Here is a 15,678-nt window from a genome sequence, read left to right on the forward strand (position 1 = left end):
ATTTCTTCCTCAGGGTAGCGCCGCTTCAAGGCCTGCCGAGGGCGAAGGAAGCAGCTGCTGCTGAGGAGCAACACACCCTGGGAGGGCATTGATAATTCCTGGCTGGAAGTGCTGGGGCTGCTTTCATTGGCACTGTGGGCTGGGCCATCATCGATCCTGCGGCGTTTTGCAGGAGGGCTGTACGTTGTCTGTGATGGTATTTCTTCCTCAGGGTAGCGCCGCTTCAAGGCCTGCCGAGGGCAAAGGAAGCAGCTGCTGCTGAGGAGCAACACACCCTGGGAGGGCATTGATAATTCCTGGCTGGAAGTGCTGGGGCTGCTTTCATTGGCACTGTGGGCTGGGCCATCATCGATCCTGCGGCGTTTTGCAGGAGGGCTGTACGTTGTCCGTGATGGTATTTCTTCCTCAGGGTAGCGCCGCTTCAAGGCCTGCCGAGGGCGAAGGAAGCAGCTGCTGCTGAGGAGCAACACACCCTGGGAGGGCATTGATAATTCCTGGCTGGAAGTGCTGGGGCTGACAAGCTCTGGTTTGCCAGTGGAGCCTGCGAAGAGGGGCAGGAAGGTCATCAGGGTGGCCACGCAGGCCGTAAGCAGGAGAGGCTCCTGTGGTAGCCAGAGCTGTCCTGGAGCCAAGGCGTGCTGAAGGCCCTGCTGCCAGGCCCAGCCTGGCCCCTGTCCCCAGTGCGGGGCACCGAGTGCTTTGGTGCCTACCAGTCTCTGTGCCAGCACAGGTGCGGCACTCCCAGGAGTAGGTGCTGTTCCCCAAAGAGGAGCAGTGTCTGTGGGTGCCCTCGGCAGCGCAGGAGCTGCACAGCCTCAGTTGCCAGGGTCTGTAGGAGCAAAGGAGGTACTGGTTGTGAGGACAAAGTGCCAGAGCAAGGGATGGCCTGGCCTGGCAGAGCCCTTGTTCTTAGTTCTTCCTCCGTGAGCTTGTGGGGAGATCTTAGGTCCTGTTCAGAGCCCTGCATTGTTGCTTTGGCAGCTTACCCCTCTTCCTCCGCGTGCTCCCTGCCTCCTGGACAAAGGCACGTTTCGGCATCGCAGCGGCCATGCCTCTGACGTAAGGGTGTGACTGCTTGGACACTCTCCCATGATGGGGGTCTGCAAGAGAAGGAAGGGAAAGAGTTGAGCCCAGCTGACCCAGCATCAAGCAGATCCTGGCACTCGCTGCTCCGCTGCCTGTGCTGTTTCCAGCTCCTGAGTGGAGCTGAGGGCAAGAGGCATGGGACAGAAGGTGGCCAGGCCTGCCAGGGCAGTCCTTAGGCTGGCACTGCACTTGTGCTTGACACCTTGTGAGCTGGGAGGAGAAAACCCAACCTCTTGGAGAGTCGGATCCCCATGGTGAGCATTTCCATCATGAATGGCTCTTGGTTCAGGCAACACGGGCATCGGAAGCCGATGCCAGCATGCAGAGCCAGTCTCTGGATGCACTGCCGGTGGAAGCGGGCGTCTTGGCATGCAGGGCAGCCCATGGTTTTGTAGGAGATTCTGTTTTCCACGGTGTCCAGGCAGATGCTGCAGGTGTTGTCCTGGCTTGGACGAGCGTGCACTGCCTGCTGTGGGCGGTGCTCCCAGCAGAAAGACCTGTGAGGAAGATGGAAGAGATGGGCGAGGGAAGGTGGGAAGCGCAGAGTCCTTCCGCAGTGATGGCGATGTGGGGGGTGGAGCTGTGAGAGACCCCAGCCTCTTTGTGGGCTCTTCCCCAGTCTATGGCAGGTTGCTGGCAGCTGTCCCAGTGGGCTTCTGCCTTGCATGGCCACTGCAGATGGAAAGGGCTTGGAGATGAAGCCGGGGTCTCTGAGGCAAGGGCGGGCAGCCCTTACCTGTAGGCCCCGAAGTACTGGGTGACACATTCGCCGTCTGGGGCGCAGGGCAGGTGGAAGGTGCGGTCGCAGCCCGTCTCAGAGCAGGTGATGCTGGCCCCCATCTTGTAGCAAATGAAGCAGCTCTGGAAAGAGCACCGCAGCCCGCTGAGTGTCAGGACTGGGGCTTTGTGGCTGCCCTGCGTCTCTGGGCAGGGAGCAGGATGTGGGCAGTGCTGGGTTAGAGCCCACAGAGCCACCTGCACACGAGGCTCTTGCATGTGCCAGGGCTGGGGCTTCTTTGCTGGGGAGCAGGAGGAGCTGCCTCAAGCCTCTCCTGGTGCCAAGCTCCCTGCGCCTGCGAGGTCCTCACCTTCTTGGCTGCTTCTTTGATGACGTGCCTGGTGTCTCCAACGAGAAAGTCTTCCATGTTCTCTTGTGGGAAAAGCCCACTGGCAAGAAGCTGCAGAGCAGAGAAGGCCAGGAGCTTGTTAGGTGAGGAAGGAAGGCCCCTCCTGGGCAGAAAGTTGGAGGGAGCCCCGAGAGAGCTTACCTGGCAGTAGTTGTGGACACAGAGTTTGAACTTCATTCTCTTGTACCCACAGATGTCGGTGTCTGCCTCGGTCCGGTGGCACAGCATGCACACTGGAGAGAAAGTGCCCCTGGCATGAGCATGTCTGTGGGGCTGGGCAAGTGTCCGTGCAGGATCAGCCCCAAAACCCTGCTGGGTCCGTGCTGTGCTGGCTGAAGGGCAGGGTAGGTCAGGCACGGGTGCCCCAGCAAATGCCCAGAGCCTAGGCCTTTTGCAGAGCTCCTGCCTTGCCCTGGCATAGTTCTTGCCTGCTCACTGACTGCCCTGGTATACCTGTGCCAGCGATCGGGAGCTGTGGGGAGAGAGGCTTTTGCTATCACCTTGGTCCTCGGGTACTGTGTCCGGCTGTGCCGTGTTGGATCTGGAACAGGTTGATGGTGAGTGCCTGGAGCGTCTCTTGCGCAGAACTGCTGGCATTCCTCCGCCTGACAGTTGCGCACCAGCCCTGAGTAAAGAGAGAGATGCGCGTGAGCTGTGTCAGAGGCACCAGAATCCTCTGACTTAGCCTTGTGCCGGAGCAGCCTTGGGCGAGCTCCTCCTCGGCGATGCTCTCCTCAGCTGAGAGGGTTGTATTGATGTGCAGCCACCCTGCTTGTGTTTTTAGGCCAGGGTGATGATGTCACTGGGGCCATTGTGACATGGCCAGCACCGATCTGTGGGCTCCTCCCATACCATCCTGAGTGATGATGCCCCAGTGGCGAGTGGTTTTGAGGGGATAGGATTAACTTCTCATGCGTCCAAGTTTTGCATTTGTGACCAAATCAGTGTGGGTGACACAGCGCTGTGTGAGCCATGGCTGAGCAGCGAATGCACAGTGCCGAGGCCTGTCCTGCTCCTGAGGCCCAGCACCAGGGAAGCAGCCTGGGGGCAGCAGCTGCTGGCAGGGGAAATAGGTGGGACAGCTGATCCCCCAGATCCCAGAGAGACCCCACACGTGACACCGTGTCTGCTCAGCTGCACAACTGCAGCTTGCTGCTGATGCTGCTGCTCTCGGGCTAGCAATACATCGGGCAGCTGGTTGTGAGCCACTGTGGCCTTTTCATCACTTGTATGGTTCCAATTTGTTTATCTGATGGAAGTGTCTCAGCCCACAAGTCTTTGTCCAACAGTGATATCCTAAGCGTGTTGCAGACCAGGATGTGTTCAATGTCCCATCAGCATTCCCAGCCCCAATGACGTGAGACCTGCCCAAGGCTGGTGTCTGCCCCTGCCCTGCCAGGCACTGAGCCCTCACTCACAGCAGTGTGAGGCCACGCTCTGGGCGTGGGGAATTGCGCCTGGAAAGCTGAGAGATGGAAAAGGGTCTGGGGGTGGTGGTTGACAGCAGCTGCAAATGGTGTGGTATGTTCCCAGGTGGCCAAGAAGGCCAATGTCAGCTGGCCTGTAGCAGCACCAGTGTGGGCAGCAGGAGCAGGGCAGTGCCCGTCCCACAGTCCCACAGTGCTGTGTGGAGGTCTCCGTGGGAGCTGCTGAACTGCATTGCAGCAGGTTTCTACAGAGGAGCATGGACATCCTGCAGCCTGCTGTCAAAACGCCACAGGATCGATGGTCTGCCAGCCATGAGTGCTGAGGACAGCAGGCCCAGCACTGCCAGCCAGGGGCTGCTGCAGGGCATTTTCCAGTCAAGGGCAGTTGCTGGTGGTGCCTTCAACAGGTCTTGAAATGGTGCTAACCCGAGGAAGACGTACAGGCCTGGTCAAGGCGTGCTGGGCACGGCAGAGGCTGTGGGTGCAGGCGGGCTCAGGAATGTGAACAGCCCACGGGAGCCGAGCGCTGCCCTGCAGGGACACTGACAGCTGCTGGTGAGGGCCAGCAAGGCCTGAAGGGCACGGCCGTGGTGCTGAGTGGCCAGGAGGGCCAGCCTGCAGAGGGGAGGGTGCTGCCAACGCTGCGGAAGAAGATCCCAGTCCCTTTCACTAGCAGTGGCCTGAAGAAAGGCCGAGTAAAATGACTGGAAAAGACGTGTGGGTTCTCCTAGTGTAAAAAACCTTTATTTCTTTTATTTCTACTCTACTTTGATGGGTGAGGGGGATGGGGGCTACGGGCTGGGCGACAGTGTGTCCTGCTGTGCTATTCATGGCCGGCAGTAGGGCTTTTTGGCCCGGCGTTGTTGCCGCCAGACATGTCTCATACGAATTGGCCCAGGCTGGGAGCGGTTGTCTGTTGTGGATCCGTGGAAGAGCCATGGAGGCCTGTATGGACGTCGTGGCCGTGCTGCCTGACTGTTGATGGCCAAAGCGCCTTCAGGCAGCCTCGACACTGCCCGTTAGGAAGTGCTGGGGCTGCTGTCATCGGCACTGTGGGCTGGGCCATCATCGATCCTGCGGCGTTTTGCAGGCGGGCTGTACGTTGTCCGTGATGGTATTTCTTCCTCAGGGTAGCGCCGCTTCAAGGCCTGCCGAGGGCGAAGGAAGCAGCTGCTGCTGAGGAGCAACACACCCTGGGAGGGCATTGATAATTCCTGGCTGGAAGTGCTGGGGCTGCTTTCATTGGCACTGTGGGCTGGGCCATCATCGATCCTGCGGCGTTTTGCAGGAGGGCTGTACGTTGTCCGTGATGGTATTTCTTCCTCAGGGTAGCGCCGCTTCAAGGCCTGCCGAGGGCGAAGGAAGCAGCTGCTGCTGAGGAGCTAACACACCCTGGGAGGGCATTGATAATTCCTGGCTGGAAGTGCTGGGGCTGACAAGCTCTGGTTTGCCAGTGGAGCCTGCGAAGAGGGGCAGGAAGGTCATCAGGGTGGCCACTCAGGCCGTAAGCAGGAGAGGCTCCTGTGGTAGCCAGAGCTGTCCTGGAGCCAAGGCGTGCTGAAGGCCCTGCTGCCAGGCCCAGCCTGGCCCCTGTCCCCAGTGCGGGGCACCGAGTGCTTTGGTGCCTACCAGTCTCTGTGCCAGCACAGGTGTGGCACTCCCAGGAGTAGGTGCTGTTCCCCAAAGAGGAGCAGTGTCTGTGGGTGCCCTCGGCAGCGCAGGAGCTGCACAGCCTCAGTTGCCAGGGTCTGTAGGAGCAAAGGAGGTACTGGTTGTGAGGACAAAGTGCCAGAGCAAGGGATGGCCTGGCCTGGCAGAGCCCTTGTTCTTAGTTCTTCCTCCGTGAGCTTGTGGGGAGATCTTAGGTCCTGTTCAGAGCCCTGCATTGTTGCTTTGGCAGCTTACCCCTCTTCCTCCGCGTGCTCCCTGCCTCCTGGACAAAGGCACGTTTCGGCATCGCAGCGGCCATGCCTCTGACGTAAGGGTGTGACTGCTTGGACACTCTCCCATGATGGGGGTCTGCAAGAGAAGGAAGGGAAAGAGTTGAGCCCAGCTGACCCAGCATCAAGCAGATCCTGGCACTCGCTGCTCCGCTGCCTGTGCTGTTTCCAGCTCCTGAGTGGAGCTGAGGGCAAGAGGCATGGGACAGAAGGTGGCCAGGCCTGCCAGGGCAGTCCTTAGGCTGGCACTGCACTTGTGCTTGACACCTTGTGAGCTGGGAGGAGAAAACCCAACCTCTTGGAGAGTCGGATCCCCATGGTGAGCATTTCCATCATGAATGGCTCTTGGTTCAGGCAACACGGGCATCGGAAGCCGATGCCAGCATGCAGAGCCAGTCTCTGGATGCACTGCCGGTGGAAGCGGGCGTCTTGGCATGCAGGGCAGCCCATGGTTTTGTAGGAGATTCTGTTTTCCACGGTGTCCAGGCAGATGCTGCAGGTGTTGTCCTGGCTTGGACGAGCGTGCACTGCCTGCTGTGGGCGGTGCTCCCAGCAGAAGGACCTGTGAGGAAGATGGAAGAGATGGGCGAGGGAAGGTGGGAAGCGCAGAGTCCTTCCGCAGTGATGGCGATGTGGGGGGTGGAGCTGTGAGAGACCCCAGCCTCTTTGTGGGCTCTTCCCCAGTCTATGGCAGGTTGCTGGCAGCTGTCCCAGTGGGCTTCTGCCTTGCATGGCCACTGCAGATGGAAAGGGCTTGGAGATGAAGCCGGGGTCTCTGAGGCAAGGGCGGGCAGCCCTTACCTGTAGGCCCCGAAGTACTGGGTGACACATTCGCCGTCTGGGGCGCAGGGCAGGTGGAAGGTGCGGTCGCAGCCCGTCTCAGAGCAGGTGATGCTGGCCCCCATCTTGTAGCAAATGAAGCAGCTCTGGAAAGAGCACCGCAGCCCGCTGAGTGTCAGGACTGGGGCTTTGTGGCTGCCCTGCGTCTCCGGGCAGGGAGCAGGATGTGGGCAGTGCTGGGTTAGAGCCCACAGAGCCACCTGCACACGAGGCTCTTGCATGTGCCAGGGCTGGGGCTTCTTTGCTGGGGAGCAGGAGGAGCTGCCTCAAGCCTCTCCTGGCGCCAAGCTCCCTGCGCCTGCGAGGTCCTCACCTTCTTGGCTGCTTCTTTGATGACGTGCCTGGTGTCTCCAACGAGAAAGTCTTCCATGTTCTCTTGTGGGAAAAGCCCACTGGCAAGAAGCTGCAAAGCAGAGAAGGCCAGGAGCTTGTTAGGTGAGGAAGGAAGGCCCCTCCTGGGCAGAAAGTTGGAGGGAGCCCCGAGAGAGCTTACCTGGCAGTAGTTGTGGACACAGAGTTTGAACTTCATTCTCTTGTACCCACAGATGTCGGTGTCTGCCTCGGTCCGGTGGCACAGCATGCACACTGGAGAGAAAGTGCCCCTGGCATGAGCATGTCTGTGGGGCTGGGCAAGTGTCCGTGCAGGATCAGCCCCAAAACCCTGCTGGGTCCGTGCTGTGCTGGCTGAAGGGCAGGGTAGGTCAGGCACGGGTGCCCCAGCAAATGCCCAGAGCCTAGGCCTTTTGCAGAGCTCCTGCCTTGCCCTGGCATAGTTCTTGCCTGCTCACTGACTGCCCTGGTATACCTGTGCCAGCGATCGGGAGCTGTGGGGAGAGAGGCTTTTGCTATCAGTGGTGTCCTGCTGTGCTATTCATGGCCGGCAGTAGGGCTTTTTGGCCCGGCGTTGTTGCCGCCAGACATGTCTCATACGAATTGGCCCAGGCTGGGAGCGGTTGTCTGTTGTGGATCCGTGGAAGAGCCATGGAGGCCTGTATGGACGTCGTGGCCGTGCTGCCTGACTGTTGATGGCCAAAGCGCCTTCAGGCAGCCTCGACACTGCCCGTTAGGAAGTGCTGGGGCTGCTGTCATCGGCACTGTGGGCTGGGCCATCATCGATCCTGCGGCGTTTTGCAGGAGGGCTGTACGTTGTCCGTGATGGTATTTCTTCCTCAGGGTAGCGCCGCTTCAAGGCCTGCCGAGGGCGAAGGAAGCAGCTGCTGCTGAGGAGCAACACACCCTGGGAGGGCATTGATAATTCCTGGCTGGAAGTGCTGGGGCTGCTTTCATTGGCACTGTGGGCTGGGCCATCATCGATCCTGCGGCGTTTTGCAGGAGGGCTGTACGTTGTCCGTGATGGTATTTCTTCCTCAGGGTAGCGCCGCTTCAAGGCCTGCCGAGGGCGAAGGAAGCAGCTGCTGCTGAGGAGCAACACACCCTGGGAGGGCATTGATAATTCCTGGCTGGAAGTGCTGGGGCTGCTTTCATTGGCACTGTGGGCTGGGCCATCATCGATCCTGCGGCGTTTTGCAGGAGGGCTGTACGTTGTCCGTGATGGTATTTCTTCCTCAGGGTAGCGCCGCTTCAAGGCCTGTCGAGGGCGAAGGAAGCAGCTGCTGCTGAGGAGCAACACACCCTGGGAGGGCATTGATAATTCCTGGCTGGAAGTGCTGGGGCTGACAAGCTCTGGTTTGCCAGTGGAGCCTGCGAAGAGGGGCAGGAAGGTCATCAGGGTGGCCACTCAGGCCGTAAGCAGGAGAGGCTCCTGTGGTAGCCAGAGCTGTCCTGGAGCCAAGGCGTGCTGAAGGCCCTGCTGCCAGGCGCAGCCTGGCCCCTGTCCCCAGTGCGGGGCACCGAGTGCTTTGGTGCCTACCAGTCTCTGTGCCAGCACAGGTGCGGCACTCCCAGGAGTAGGTGCTGTTCCCCAAAGAGGAGCAGTGTCTGTGGGTGCCCTCGGCAGCGCAGGAGCTGCACAGCCTCAGTTGCCAGGGTCTGTAGGATCAAAGGAGGTACTGGTTGTGAGGACAAAGTGCCAGAGCAAGGGATGGCCTGGCCTGGCAGAGCCCTTGTTCTTAGTTCTTCCTCCGTGAGCTTGTGGGGAGATCTTAGGTCCTGTTCAGAGCCCTGCATTGTTGCTTTGGCAGCTTACCCCTCTTCCTCCGCGTGCTCCCTGCCTCCTGGACAAAGGCACGTTTCGGCATCGCAGCGGCCATGCCTCTGACGTAAGGGTGTGACTGCTTGGACACTCTCCCATGATGGGGGTCTGCAAGAGAAGGAAGGGAAAGAGTTGAGCCCAGCTGACCCAGCATCAAGCAGATCCTGGCACTTGCTGCTCCGCTGCCTGTGCTGTTTCCAGCTCCTGAGTGGAGCTGAGGGCAAGAGGCATGGGACAGAAGGTGGCCAGGCCTGCCAGGGCAGTCCTTAGGCTGGCACTGCACTTGTGCTTGACACCTTGTGAGCTGGGAGGAGAAAACCCAACCTCTTGGAGAGTCGGATCCCCATGGTGAGCATTTCCATCATGAATGGCTCTTGGTTCAGGCAACACGGGCATCGGAAGCCGATGCCAGCATGCAGAGCCAGTCTCTGGATGCACTGCCGGTGGAAGCGGGCGTCTTGGCATGCAGGGCAGCCCATGGTTTTGTAGGAGATTCTGTTTTCCACGGTGTCCAGGCAGATGCTGCAGGTGTTGTCCTGGCTTGGACGAGCGTGCACTGCCTGCTGTGGGCGGTGCTCCCAGCAGAAGGACCTGTGAGGAAGATGGAAGAGATGGGCGAGGGAAGGTGGGAAGCGCAGAGTCCTTCCGCAGTGATGGCGATGTGGGGGGTGGAGCTGTGAGAGACCCCAGCCTCTTTGTGGGCTCTTCCCCAGTCTATGGCAGGTTGCTGGCAGCTGTCCCAGTGGGCTTCTGCCTTGCATGGCCACTGCAGATGGAAAGGGCTTGGAGATGAAGCCGGGGTCTCTGAGGCAAGGGCGGGCAGCCCTTACCTGTAGGCCCCGAAGTACTGGGTGACACATTCGCCGTCTGGGGCGCAGGGCAGGTGGAAGGTGCGGTCGCAGCCCGTCTCAGAGCAGGTGATGCTGGCCCCCATCTTGTAGCAAATGAAGCAGCTCTGGAAAGAGCACCGCAGCCCGCTGAGTGTCAGGACTGGGGCTTTGTGGCTGCCCTGCGTCTCCGGGCAGGGAGCAGGATGTGGGCAGTGCTGGGTTAGAGCCCACAGAGCCACCTGCACACGAGGCTCTTGCATGTGCCAGGGCTGGGGCTTCTTTGCTGGGGAGCAGGAGGAGCTGCCTCAAGCCTCTCCTGGTGCCAAGCTCCCTGCGCCTGCGAGGTCCTCACCTTCTTGGCTGCTTCTTTGATGACGTGCCTGGTGTCTCCAACGAGAAAGTCTTCCATGTTCTCTTGTGGGAAAAGCCCACTGGCAAGAAGCTGCAGAGCAGAGAAGGCCAGGAGCTTGTTAGGTGAGGAAGGAAGGCCCCTCCTGGGCAGAAAGTTGGAGGGAGCCCCGAGAGAGCTTACCTGGCAGTAGTTGTGGACACAGAGTTTGAACTTCATTCTCTTGTACCCACAGATGTCGGTGTCTGCTTCGGTCCGGTGGCACAGCATGCACACTGGAGAGAAAGTGCCCCCGGCATGAGCATGTCTGTGGGGCTGGGCAAGTGTCCGTGCAGGATCAGCCCCAAAACCCTGCTGGGTCCGTGCTGTGCTGGCTGAAGGGCAGGGTAGGTCAGGCACGGGTGCCCCAGCAAATGCCCAGAGCCTAGGCCTTTTGCAGAGCTCCTGCCTTGCCCTGGCATAGTTCTTGCCTGCTCACTGACTGCCCTGGTATACCTGTGCCAGCGATCGGGAGCTGTGGGGAGAGAGGCTTTTGCTATCACCTTGGTCCTCGGGTACTGTGTCCGGCTGTGCCGTGTTGGATCTGGAACAGGTTGATGGTGAGTGCCTGGAGCGTCTCTTGCGCAGAACTGCTGGCATTCCTCCGCCTGACAGTTGCGCACCAGCCCTGAGTAAAGAGAGAGATGCGCGTGAGCTGTGTCAGAGGCACCAGAATCCTCTGACTTAGCCTTGTGCCGGAGCAGCCTTGGGCGAGCTCCTCCTCGGCGATGCTCTCCTCAACTGAGAGGGTTGTATTGATGTGCAGCCACCCTGCTTGTGTTTTTAGGCCAGGGTGATGATGTCACTGGGGCCATTGTGACATGGCCAGCACCGATCTGTGGGCTCCTCCCATACCATCCTGAGTGATGATGCCCCAGTGGCGAGTGGTTTTGAGGGGATAGGATTAACTTCTCATGCGTCCAAGTTTTGCATTTGTGACCAAATCAGTGTGGGTGACACAGCGCTGTGTGAGCCATGGCTGAGCAGCGAATGCACAGGGCCGAGGCCTGTCCTGCTCCTGAGGCCCAGCACCAGGGAAGCAGCCTGGGGGCAGCAGCTGCTGGCAGGGGAAATAGGTGGGACAGCTGATCCCCCAGATCCCAGAGAGACCCCACACGTGACACCGTGTCTGCTCAGCTGCACAACTGCAGCTTGCTGCTGATGCTGCTGCTCTCGGGCTAGCAATACATCGGGCAGCTGGTTGTGAGCCACTGTGGCCTTTTCATCACTTGTATGGTTCCAATTTGTTTATCTGATGGAAGTGTCTCAGCCCACAAGTCTTTGTCCAACAGTGATATCCTAAGCGTGTTGCAGACCAGGATGTGTTCAATGTCCCATCAGCATTCCCAGCCCCAATGACGTGAGACCTGCCCAAGGCTGGTGTCTGCCCCTGCCCTGCCAGGCACTGAGCCCTCACTCACAGCAGTGTGAGGCCACGCTCTGGGCGTGGGGAATTGCGCCTGGAAAGCTGAGAGATGGAAAAGGGTCTGGGGGTGGTGGTTGACAGCAGCTGCAAATGGTGTGGTATGTTCCCAGGTGGCCAAGAAGGCCAATGTCAGCTGGCCTGTAGCAGCACCAGTGTGGGCAGCAGGAGCAGGGCAGTGCCCGTCCCACAGTCCCACAGTGCTGTGTGGAGGTCTCCGTGGGAGCTGCTGAACTGCATTGCAGCAGGTTTCTACAGAGGAGCATGGACATCCTGCAGCCTGCTGTCAAAACGCCACAGGATCGATGGTCTGCCAGCCATGAGTGCTGAGGACAGCAGGCCCAGCACTGCCAGCCAGGGGCTGCTGCAGGGCATTTTCCAGTCAAGGGCAGCTGCTGGTGGTGCCTTCAACAGGTCTTGAAATGGTGCTAACCCGAGGAAGACGTACAGGCCTGGTCAAGGCGTGCTGGGCACGGCAGAGGCTGTGGGTGCAGGCGGGCTCAGGAATGTGAACAGCCCACGGGAGCCGAGCGCTGCCCTGCAGGGACACTGACAGCTGCTGGTGAGGGCCAGCAAGGCCTGAAGGGCACGGCCGTGGTGCTGAGTGGCCAGGAGGGCCAGCCTGCAGAGGGGAGGGTGCTGCCAACGCTGTGGAAGAAGATCCCAGTCCCTTTCACTAGCAGTGGCCTGAAGAAAGGCCGAGTAAAATGACTGGAAAAGACGTGTGGGTTCTCCTAGTGTAAAAAACCTTTATTTTATTTCTACTCTACTTTGATGGGTGAGGGGGATGGGGGCTACGGGCTGGGCGACAGTGTGTCCTGCTGTGCTATTCATGGCCGGCAGTAGGGCTTTTTGGCCCGGCGTTGTTGCCGCCAGACATGTCTCATACGAATTGGCCCAGGCTGGGAGCGGTTGTCTGTTGTGGATCCGTGGAAGAGCCATGGAGGCCTGTATGGACGTCGTGGCCGTGCTGCCTGACTGTTGATGGCCAAAGCGCCTTCAGGCAGCCTCGACACTGCCCGGTAGGAAGTGCTGGGGCTGCTGTCATCGGCACTGTGGGCTGGGCCATCATCGATCCTGCGGCGTTTTGCAGGCGGGCTGTACGTTGTCCGTGATGGTATTTCTTCCTCAGGGTAGCGCCGCTTCAAGGCCTGCCGAGGGCGAAGGAAGCAGCTGCTGCTGAGGAGCAACACACCCTGGGAGGGCATTGATAATTCCTGGCTGGAAGTGCTGGGGCTGACAAGCTCTGGTTTGCCAGTGGAGCCTGCGAAGAGGGGCAGGAAGGTCATCAGGGTGGCCACTCAGGCCGTAAGCAGGAGAGGCTCCTGTGGTAGCCAGAGCTGTCCTGGAGCCAAGGCGTGCTGAAGGCCCTGCTGCCAGGCGCAGCCTGGCCCCTGTCCCCAGTGCGGGGCACCGAGTGCTTTGGTGCCTACCAGTCTCTGTGCCAGCACAGGTGTGGCACTCCCAGGAGTAGGTGCTGTTCCCCAAAGAGGAGCAGTGTCTGTGGGTGCCCTCGGCAGCGCAGGAGCTGCACAGCCTCAGTTGCCAGGGTCTGTAGGATCAAAGGAGGTACTGGTTGTGAGGACAAAGTGCCAGAGCAAGGGATGGCCTGGCCTGGCAGAGCCCTTGTTCTTAGTTCTTCCTCCGTGAGCTTGTGGGGAGATCTTAGGTCCTGTTCAGAGCCCTGCATTGTTGCTTTGGCAGCTTACCCCTCTTCCTCCGCGTGCTCCCTGCCTCCTGGACAAAGGCACGTTTCGGCATCGCAGCGGCCATGCCTCTGACGTAAGGGTGTGACTGCTTGGACACTCTCCCATGATGGGGGTCTGCAAGAGAAGGAAGGGAAAGAGTTGAGCCCAGCTGACCCAGCATCAAGCAGATCCTGGCACTCGCTGCTCCGCTGCCTGTGCTGTTTCCAGCTCCTGAGTGGAGCTGAGGGCAAGAGGCATGGGACAGAAGGTGGCCAGGCCTGCCAGGGCAGTCCTTAGGCTGGCACTGCACTTGTGCTTGACACCTTGTGAGCTGGGAGGAGAAAACCCAACCTCTTGGAGAGTCGGATCCCCATGGTGAGCATTTCCATCATGAATGGCTCTTGGTTCAGGCAACACGGGCATCGGAAGCCGATGCCAGCATGCAGAGCCAGTCTCTGGATGCACTGCCGGTGGAAGCGGGCGTCTTGGCATGCAGGGCAGCCCATGGTTTTGTAGGAGATTCTGTTTTCCACGGTGTCCAGGCAGATGCTGCAGGTGTTGTCCTGGCTTGGACGAGCGTGCACTGCCTGCTGTGGGCGGTGCTCCCAGCAGAAGGACCTGTGAGGAAGATGGAAGAGATGGGCGAGGGAAGGTGGGAAGCGCAGAGTCCTTCCGCAGTGATGGCGATGTGGGGGGTGGAGCTGTGAGAGACCCCAGCCTCTTTGTGGGCTCTTCCCCAGTCTATGGCAGGTTGCTGGCAGCTGTCCCAGTGGGCTTCTGCCTTGCATGGCCACTGCAGATGGAAAGGGCTTGGAGATGAAGCCGGGGTCTCTGAGGCAAGGGCGGGCAGCCCTTACCTGTAGGCCCCGAAGTACTGGGTGACACATTCGCCGTCTGGGGCGCAGGGCAGGTGGAAGGTGCGGTCGCAGCCCGTCTCAGAGCAGGTGATGCTGGCCCCCATCTTGTAGCAAATGAAGCAGCTCTGGAAAGAGCACCGCAGCCCGCTGAGTGTCAGGACTGGGGCTTTGTGGCTGCCCTGCGTCTCCGGGCAGGGAGCAGGATGTGGGCAGTGCTGGGTTAGAGCCCACAGAGCCACCTGCACACGAGGCTCTTGCATGTGCCAGGGCTGGGGCTTCTTTGCTGGGGAGCAGGAGGAGCTGCCTCAAGCCTCTCCTGGTGCCAAGCTCCCTGCGCCTGCGAGGTCCTCACCTTCTTGGCTGCTTCTTTGATGACGTGCCTGGTGTCTCCAACGAGAAAGTCTTCCGTGTTCTCTTGTGGGAAAAGTCCACTGGCAAGAAGCTGCAGAGCAGAGAAGGCCAGGAGCTTGTTAGGTGAGGAAGGAAGGCCCCTCCTGGGCAGAAAGTTGGAGGGAGCCCCGAGAGAGCTTACCTGGCAGTAGTTGTGGACACAGAGTTTGAACTTCATTCTCTTGTACCCACAGATGTTGGTGTCTGCCTCGGTCCGGTGGCACAGCATGCACACTGGAGAGAAAGTGCCCCTGGCATGAGCATGTCTGTGGGGCTGGGCAAGTGTCCGTGCAGGATCAGCCCCAAAACCCTGCTGGGTCCGTGCTGTGCTGGCTGAAGGGCAGGGTAGGTCAGGCACGGGTGCCCCAGCAAATGCCCAGAGCCTAGGCCTTTTGCAGAGCTCCTGCCTTGCCCTGGCATAGTTCTTGCCTGCTCGCTGACTGCCCTGGTATACCTGTGCCAGCGATCGGGAGCTGTGGGGAGAGAGGCTTTTGCTATCAGTGGTGTCCTGCTGTGCTATTCATGGCCGGCAGTAGGGCTTTTTGGCCCGGCGTTGTTGCCGCCAGACATGTCTCATATGAATTGGCCCAGGCTGGGAGCGGTTGTCTGTTGTGGATCCGTGGAAGAGCCATGGAGGCCTGTATGGACGTCGTGGCCGTGCTGCCTGACTGTTGATGGCCAAAGCGCCTTCAGGCAGCCTCGACACTGCCCGTTAGGAAGTGCTGGGGCTGCTGTCATCGGCACTGTGGGCTGGGCCATCATCGATCCTGCGGCGTTTTGCAGGAGGGCTGTACGTTGTCCGTGATGGTATTTCTTCCTCAGGGTAGCGCCGCTTCAAGGCCTGCCGAGGGCGAAGGAAGCAGCTGCTGCTGAGGAGCAACACACCCTGGGAGGGCATTGATAATTCCTGGCTGGAAGTGCTGGGGCTGCTTTCATTGGCACTGTGGGCTGGGCCATCATCGATCCTGCGGCGTTTTGCAGGAGGGCTGTACGTTGTCCGTGATGGTATTTCTTCCTCAGGGTAGCGCCGCTTCAAGGCCTGCCGAGGGCGAAGGAAGCAGCTGCTGCTGAGGAGCAACACACCCTGGGAGGGCATTGATAATTCCTGGCTGGAAGTGCTGGGGCTGCTTTCATTGGCACTGTGGGCTGGGCCATCATCGATCCTGCGGCGTTTTGCAGGAGGGCTGTACGTTGTCCGTGATGGTATTTCTTCCTCAGGGTAGCGCCGCTTCAAGGCCTGTCGAGGGCGAAGGAAGCAGCTGCTGCTGAGGAGCAACACACCCTGGGAGGGCATTGATAATTCCTGGCTGGAAGTGCTGGGGCTGACAAGCTCTGGTTTGCCAGTGGAGCCTGCGAAGAGGGGCAGGAAGGTCATCAGGGTGGCCACTCAGGCCGTAAGCAGGAGAGGCTCCTGTGGTAGCCAGAGCTGTCCTGGAGCCAAGGCGTGCTGAAGGCCCTGCTGCCAGGCGCAGCCTGGCCCCTGTCCCCAGTGCGGGGCACCGAGTGCTTTGGTGCCTACCAGTCTCTGTG

The 15,678-nt window shown here is 59.9% G+C and overlaps 4 protein-coding genes across 4 annotated transcripts; all 4 read right to left on the reverse strand.

The window, feature by feature from the left end:
* Nucleotides 1-854: 854 nt before the first annotated feature.
* Nucleotides 855-2,939, reverse strand: LOC116447370 (PHD finger protein 7-like). The gene is made up of 6 exons (XM_032116503.1): nucleotides 2,714-2,939; nucleotides 2,355-2,446; nucleotides 2,175-2,264; nucleotides 1,823-1,947; nucleotides 1,317-1,583; nucleotides 855-1,100 (listed from the first exon to the last, which is right to left on the reverse strand). Exons 1-6 carry the CDS (start codon nucleotides 2,808-2,810, stop codon nucleotides 983-985), a joined length of 789 nt encoding a protein of 262 aa, XP_031972394.1. The 5' UTR covers nucleotides 2,811-2,939; the 3' UTR covers nucleotides 855-982.
* Nucleotides 2,940-4,659: 1,720 nt separating this feature from the next.
* On the reverse strand, nucleotides 4,660-10,586 carry LOC116447371 (PHD finger protein 7-like). The gene is made up of 9 exons (XM_032116504.1): nucleotides 10,294-10,586; nucleotides 6,914-7,005; nucleotides 6,734-6,823; nucleotides 6,382-6,506; nucleotides 5,876-6,142; nucleotides 5,546-5,659; nucleotides 5,270-5,388; nucleotides 5,030-5,100; nucleotides 4,660-4,986 (listed from the first exon to the last, which is right to left on the reverse strand). The coding sequence occupies exons 1-9, from the start codon at nucleotides 10,388-10,390 to the stop codon at nucleotides 4,660-4,662; spliced, it is 1,302 nt and encodes a 433-aa protein (XP_031972395.1). The 5' UTR covers nucleotides 10,391-10,586.
* On the reverse strand, nucleotides 8,374-9,842 carry LOC116447647 (PHD finger protein 7-like). The gene is made up of 3 exons (XM_032117028.1): nucleotides 9,403-9,842; nucleotides 8,897-9,163; nucleotides 8,374-8,680 (listed from the first exon to the last, which is right to left on the reverse strand). Exons 1-3 carry the CDS (start codon nucleotides 9,660-9,662, stop codon nucleotides 8,563-8,565), a joined length of 645 nt encoding a protein of 214 aa, XP_031972919.1. The 5' UTR covers nucleotides 9,663-9,842; the 3' UTR covers nucleotides 8,374-8,562.
* Nucleotides 10,587-12,043: 1,457 nt separating the features above from the next.
* Nucleotides 12,044-14,377, reverse strand: LOC116447372 (PHD finger protein 7-like). The gene is made up of 7 exons (XM_032116505.1): nucleotides 14,291-14,377; nucleotides 14,111-14,200; nucleotides 13,759-13,883; nucleotides 13,253-13,519; nucleotides 12,923-13,036; nucleotides 12,647-12,765; nucleotides 12,044-12,477 (listed from the first exon to the last, which is right to left on the reverse strand). Exons 1-7 carry the CDS (start codon nucleotides 14,375-14,377, stop codon nucleotides 12,044-12,046), a joined length of 1,236 nt encoding a protein of 411 aa, XP_031972396.1.
* Nucleotides 14,378-15,678: the final 1,301 nt, after the last annotated feature.

Source organism: Corvus moneduloides, chromosome 8 (assembly GCF_009650955.1).
Source record: "Corvus moneduloides isolate bCorMon1 chromosome 8, bCorMon1.pri, whole genome shotgun sequence".
NCBI classification, from domain to species: Eukaryota; Metazoa; Chordata; class Aves; order Passeriformes; family Corvidae; genus Corvus; species Corvus moneduloides.

Coding starts and splice junctions, on each gene's coding strand:
- LOC116447371 (XM_032116504.1), bottom strand. CDS start 10,390: ATGCCAGCAGTTCTGCGCAAGAGACGCTCCAGGCACTCACCATCAACC. Junction 6,824..6,913: donor GTGTCCACAACTACTGCCAG/GTAAGCTCTCTC, acceptor TCTGCTTTGCAG/CTTCTTGCCAGTGGGCTTTT. Junction 5,660..5,875: donor GGGATCCGACTCTCCAAGAG/GTTGGGTTTTCT, acceptor CTTCTCTTGCAG/ACCCCCATCATGGGAGAGTG.
- LOC116447370 (XM_032116503.1), bottom strand. CDS start 2,810: ATGCCAGCAGTTCTGCGCAAGAGACGCTCCAGGCACTCACCATCAACC. Junction 2,447..2,713: donor CACAGTACCCGAGGACCAAG/GTGATAGCAAAA, acceptor CTTTCTCTCCAG/TGTGCATGCTGTGCCACCGG. Junction 1,584..1,822: donor CAGTACTTCGGGGCCTACAG/GTAAGGGCTGCC, acceptor TCTTCCTCACAG/GTCTTTCTGCTGGGAGCACC.
- LOC116447647 (XM_032117028.1), bottom strand. CDS start 9,662: ATGCAAGAGCCTCGTGTGCAGGTGGCTCTGTGGGCTCTAACCCAGCAC. Junction 9,164..9,402: donor CAGTACTTCGGGGCCTACAG/GTAAGGGCTGCC, acceptor TCTTCCTCACAG/GTCCTTCTGCTGGGAGCACC. Junction 8,681..8,896: donor GGGATCCGACTCTCCAAGAG/GTTGGGTTTTCT, acceptor CTTCTCTTGCAG/ACCCCCATCATGGGAGAGTG.
- LOC116447372 (XM_032116505.1), bottom strand. CDS start 14,377: ATGCTGTGCCACCGGACCGAGGCAGACACCAACATCTGTGGGTACAAG. Junction 13,884..14,110: donor TCAAAGAAGCAGCCAAGAAG/GTGAGGACCTCG, acceptor TGCTCTTTCCAG/AGCTGCTTCATTTGCTACAA. Junction 13,037..13,252: donor GGGATCCGACTCTCCAAGAG/GTTGGGTTTTCT, acceptor CTTCTCTTGCAG/ACCCCCATCATGGGAGAGTG.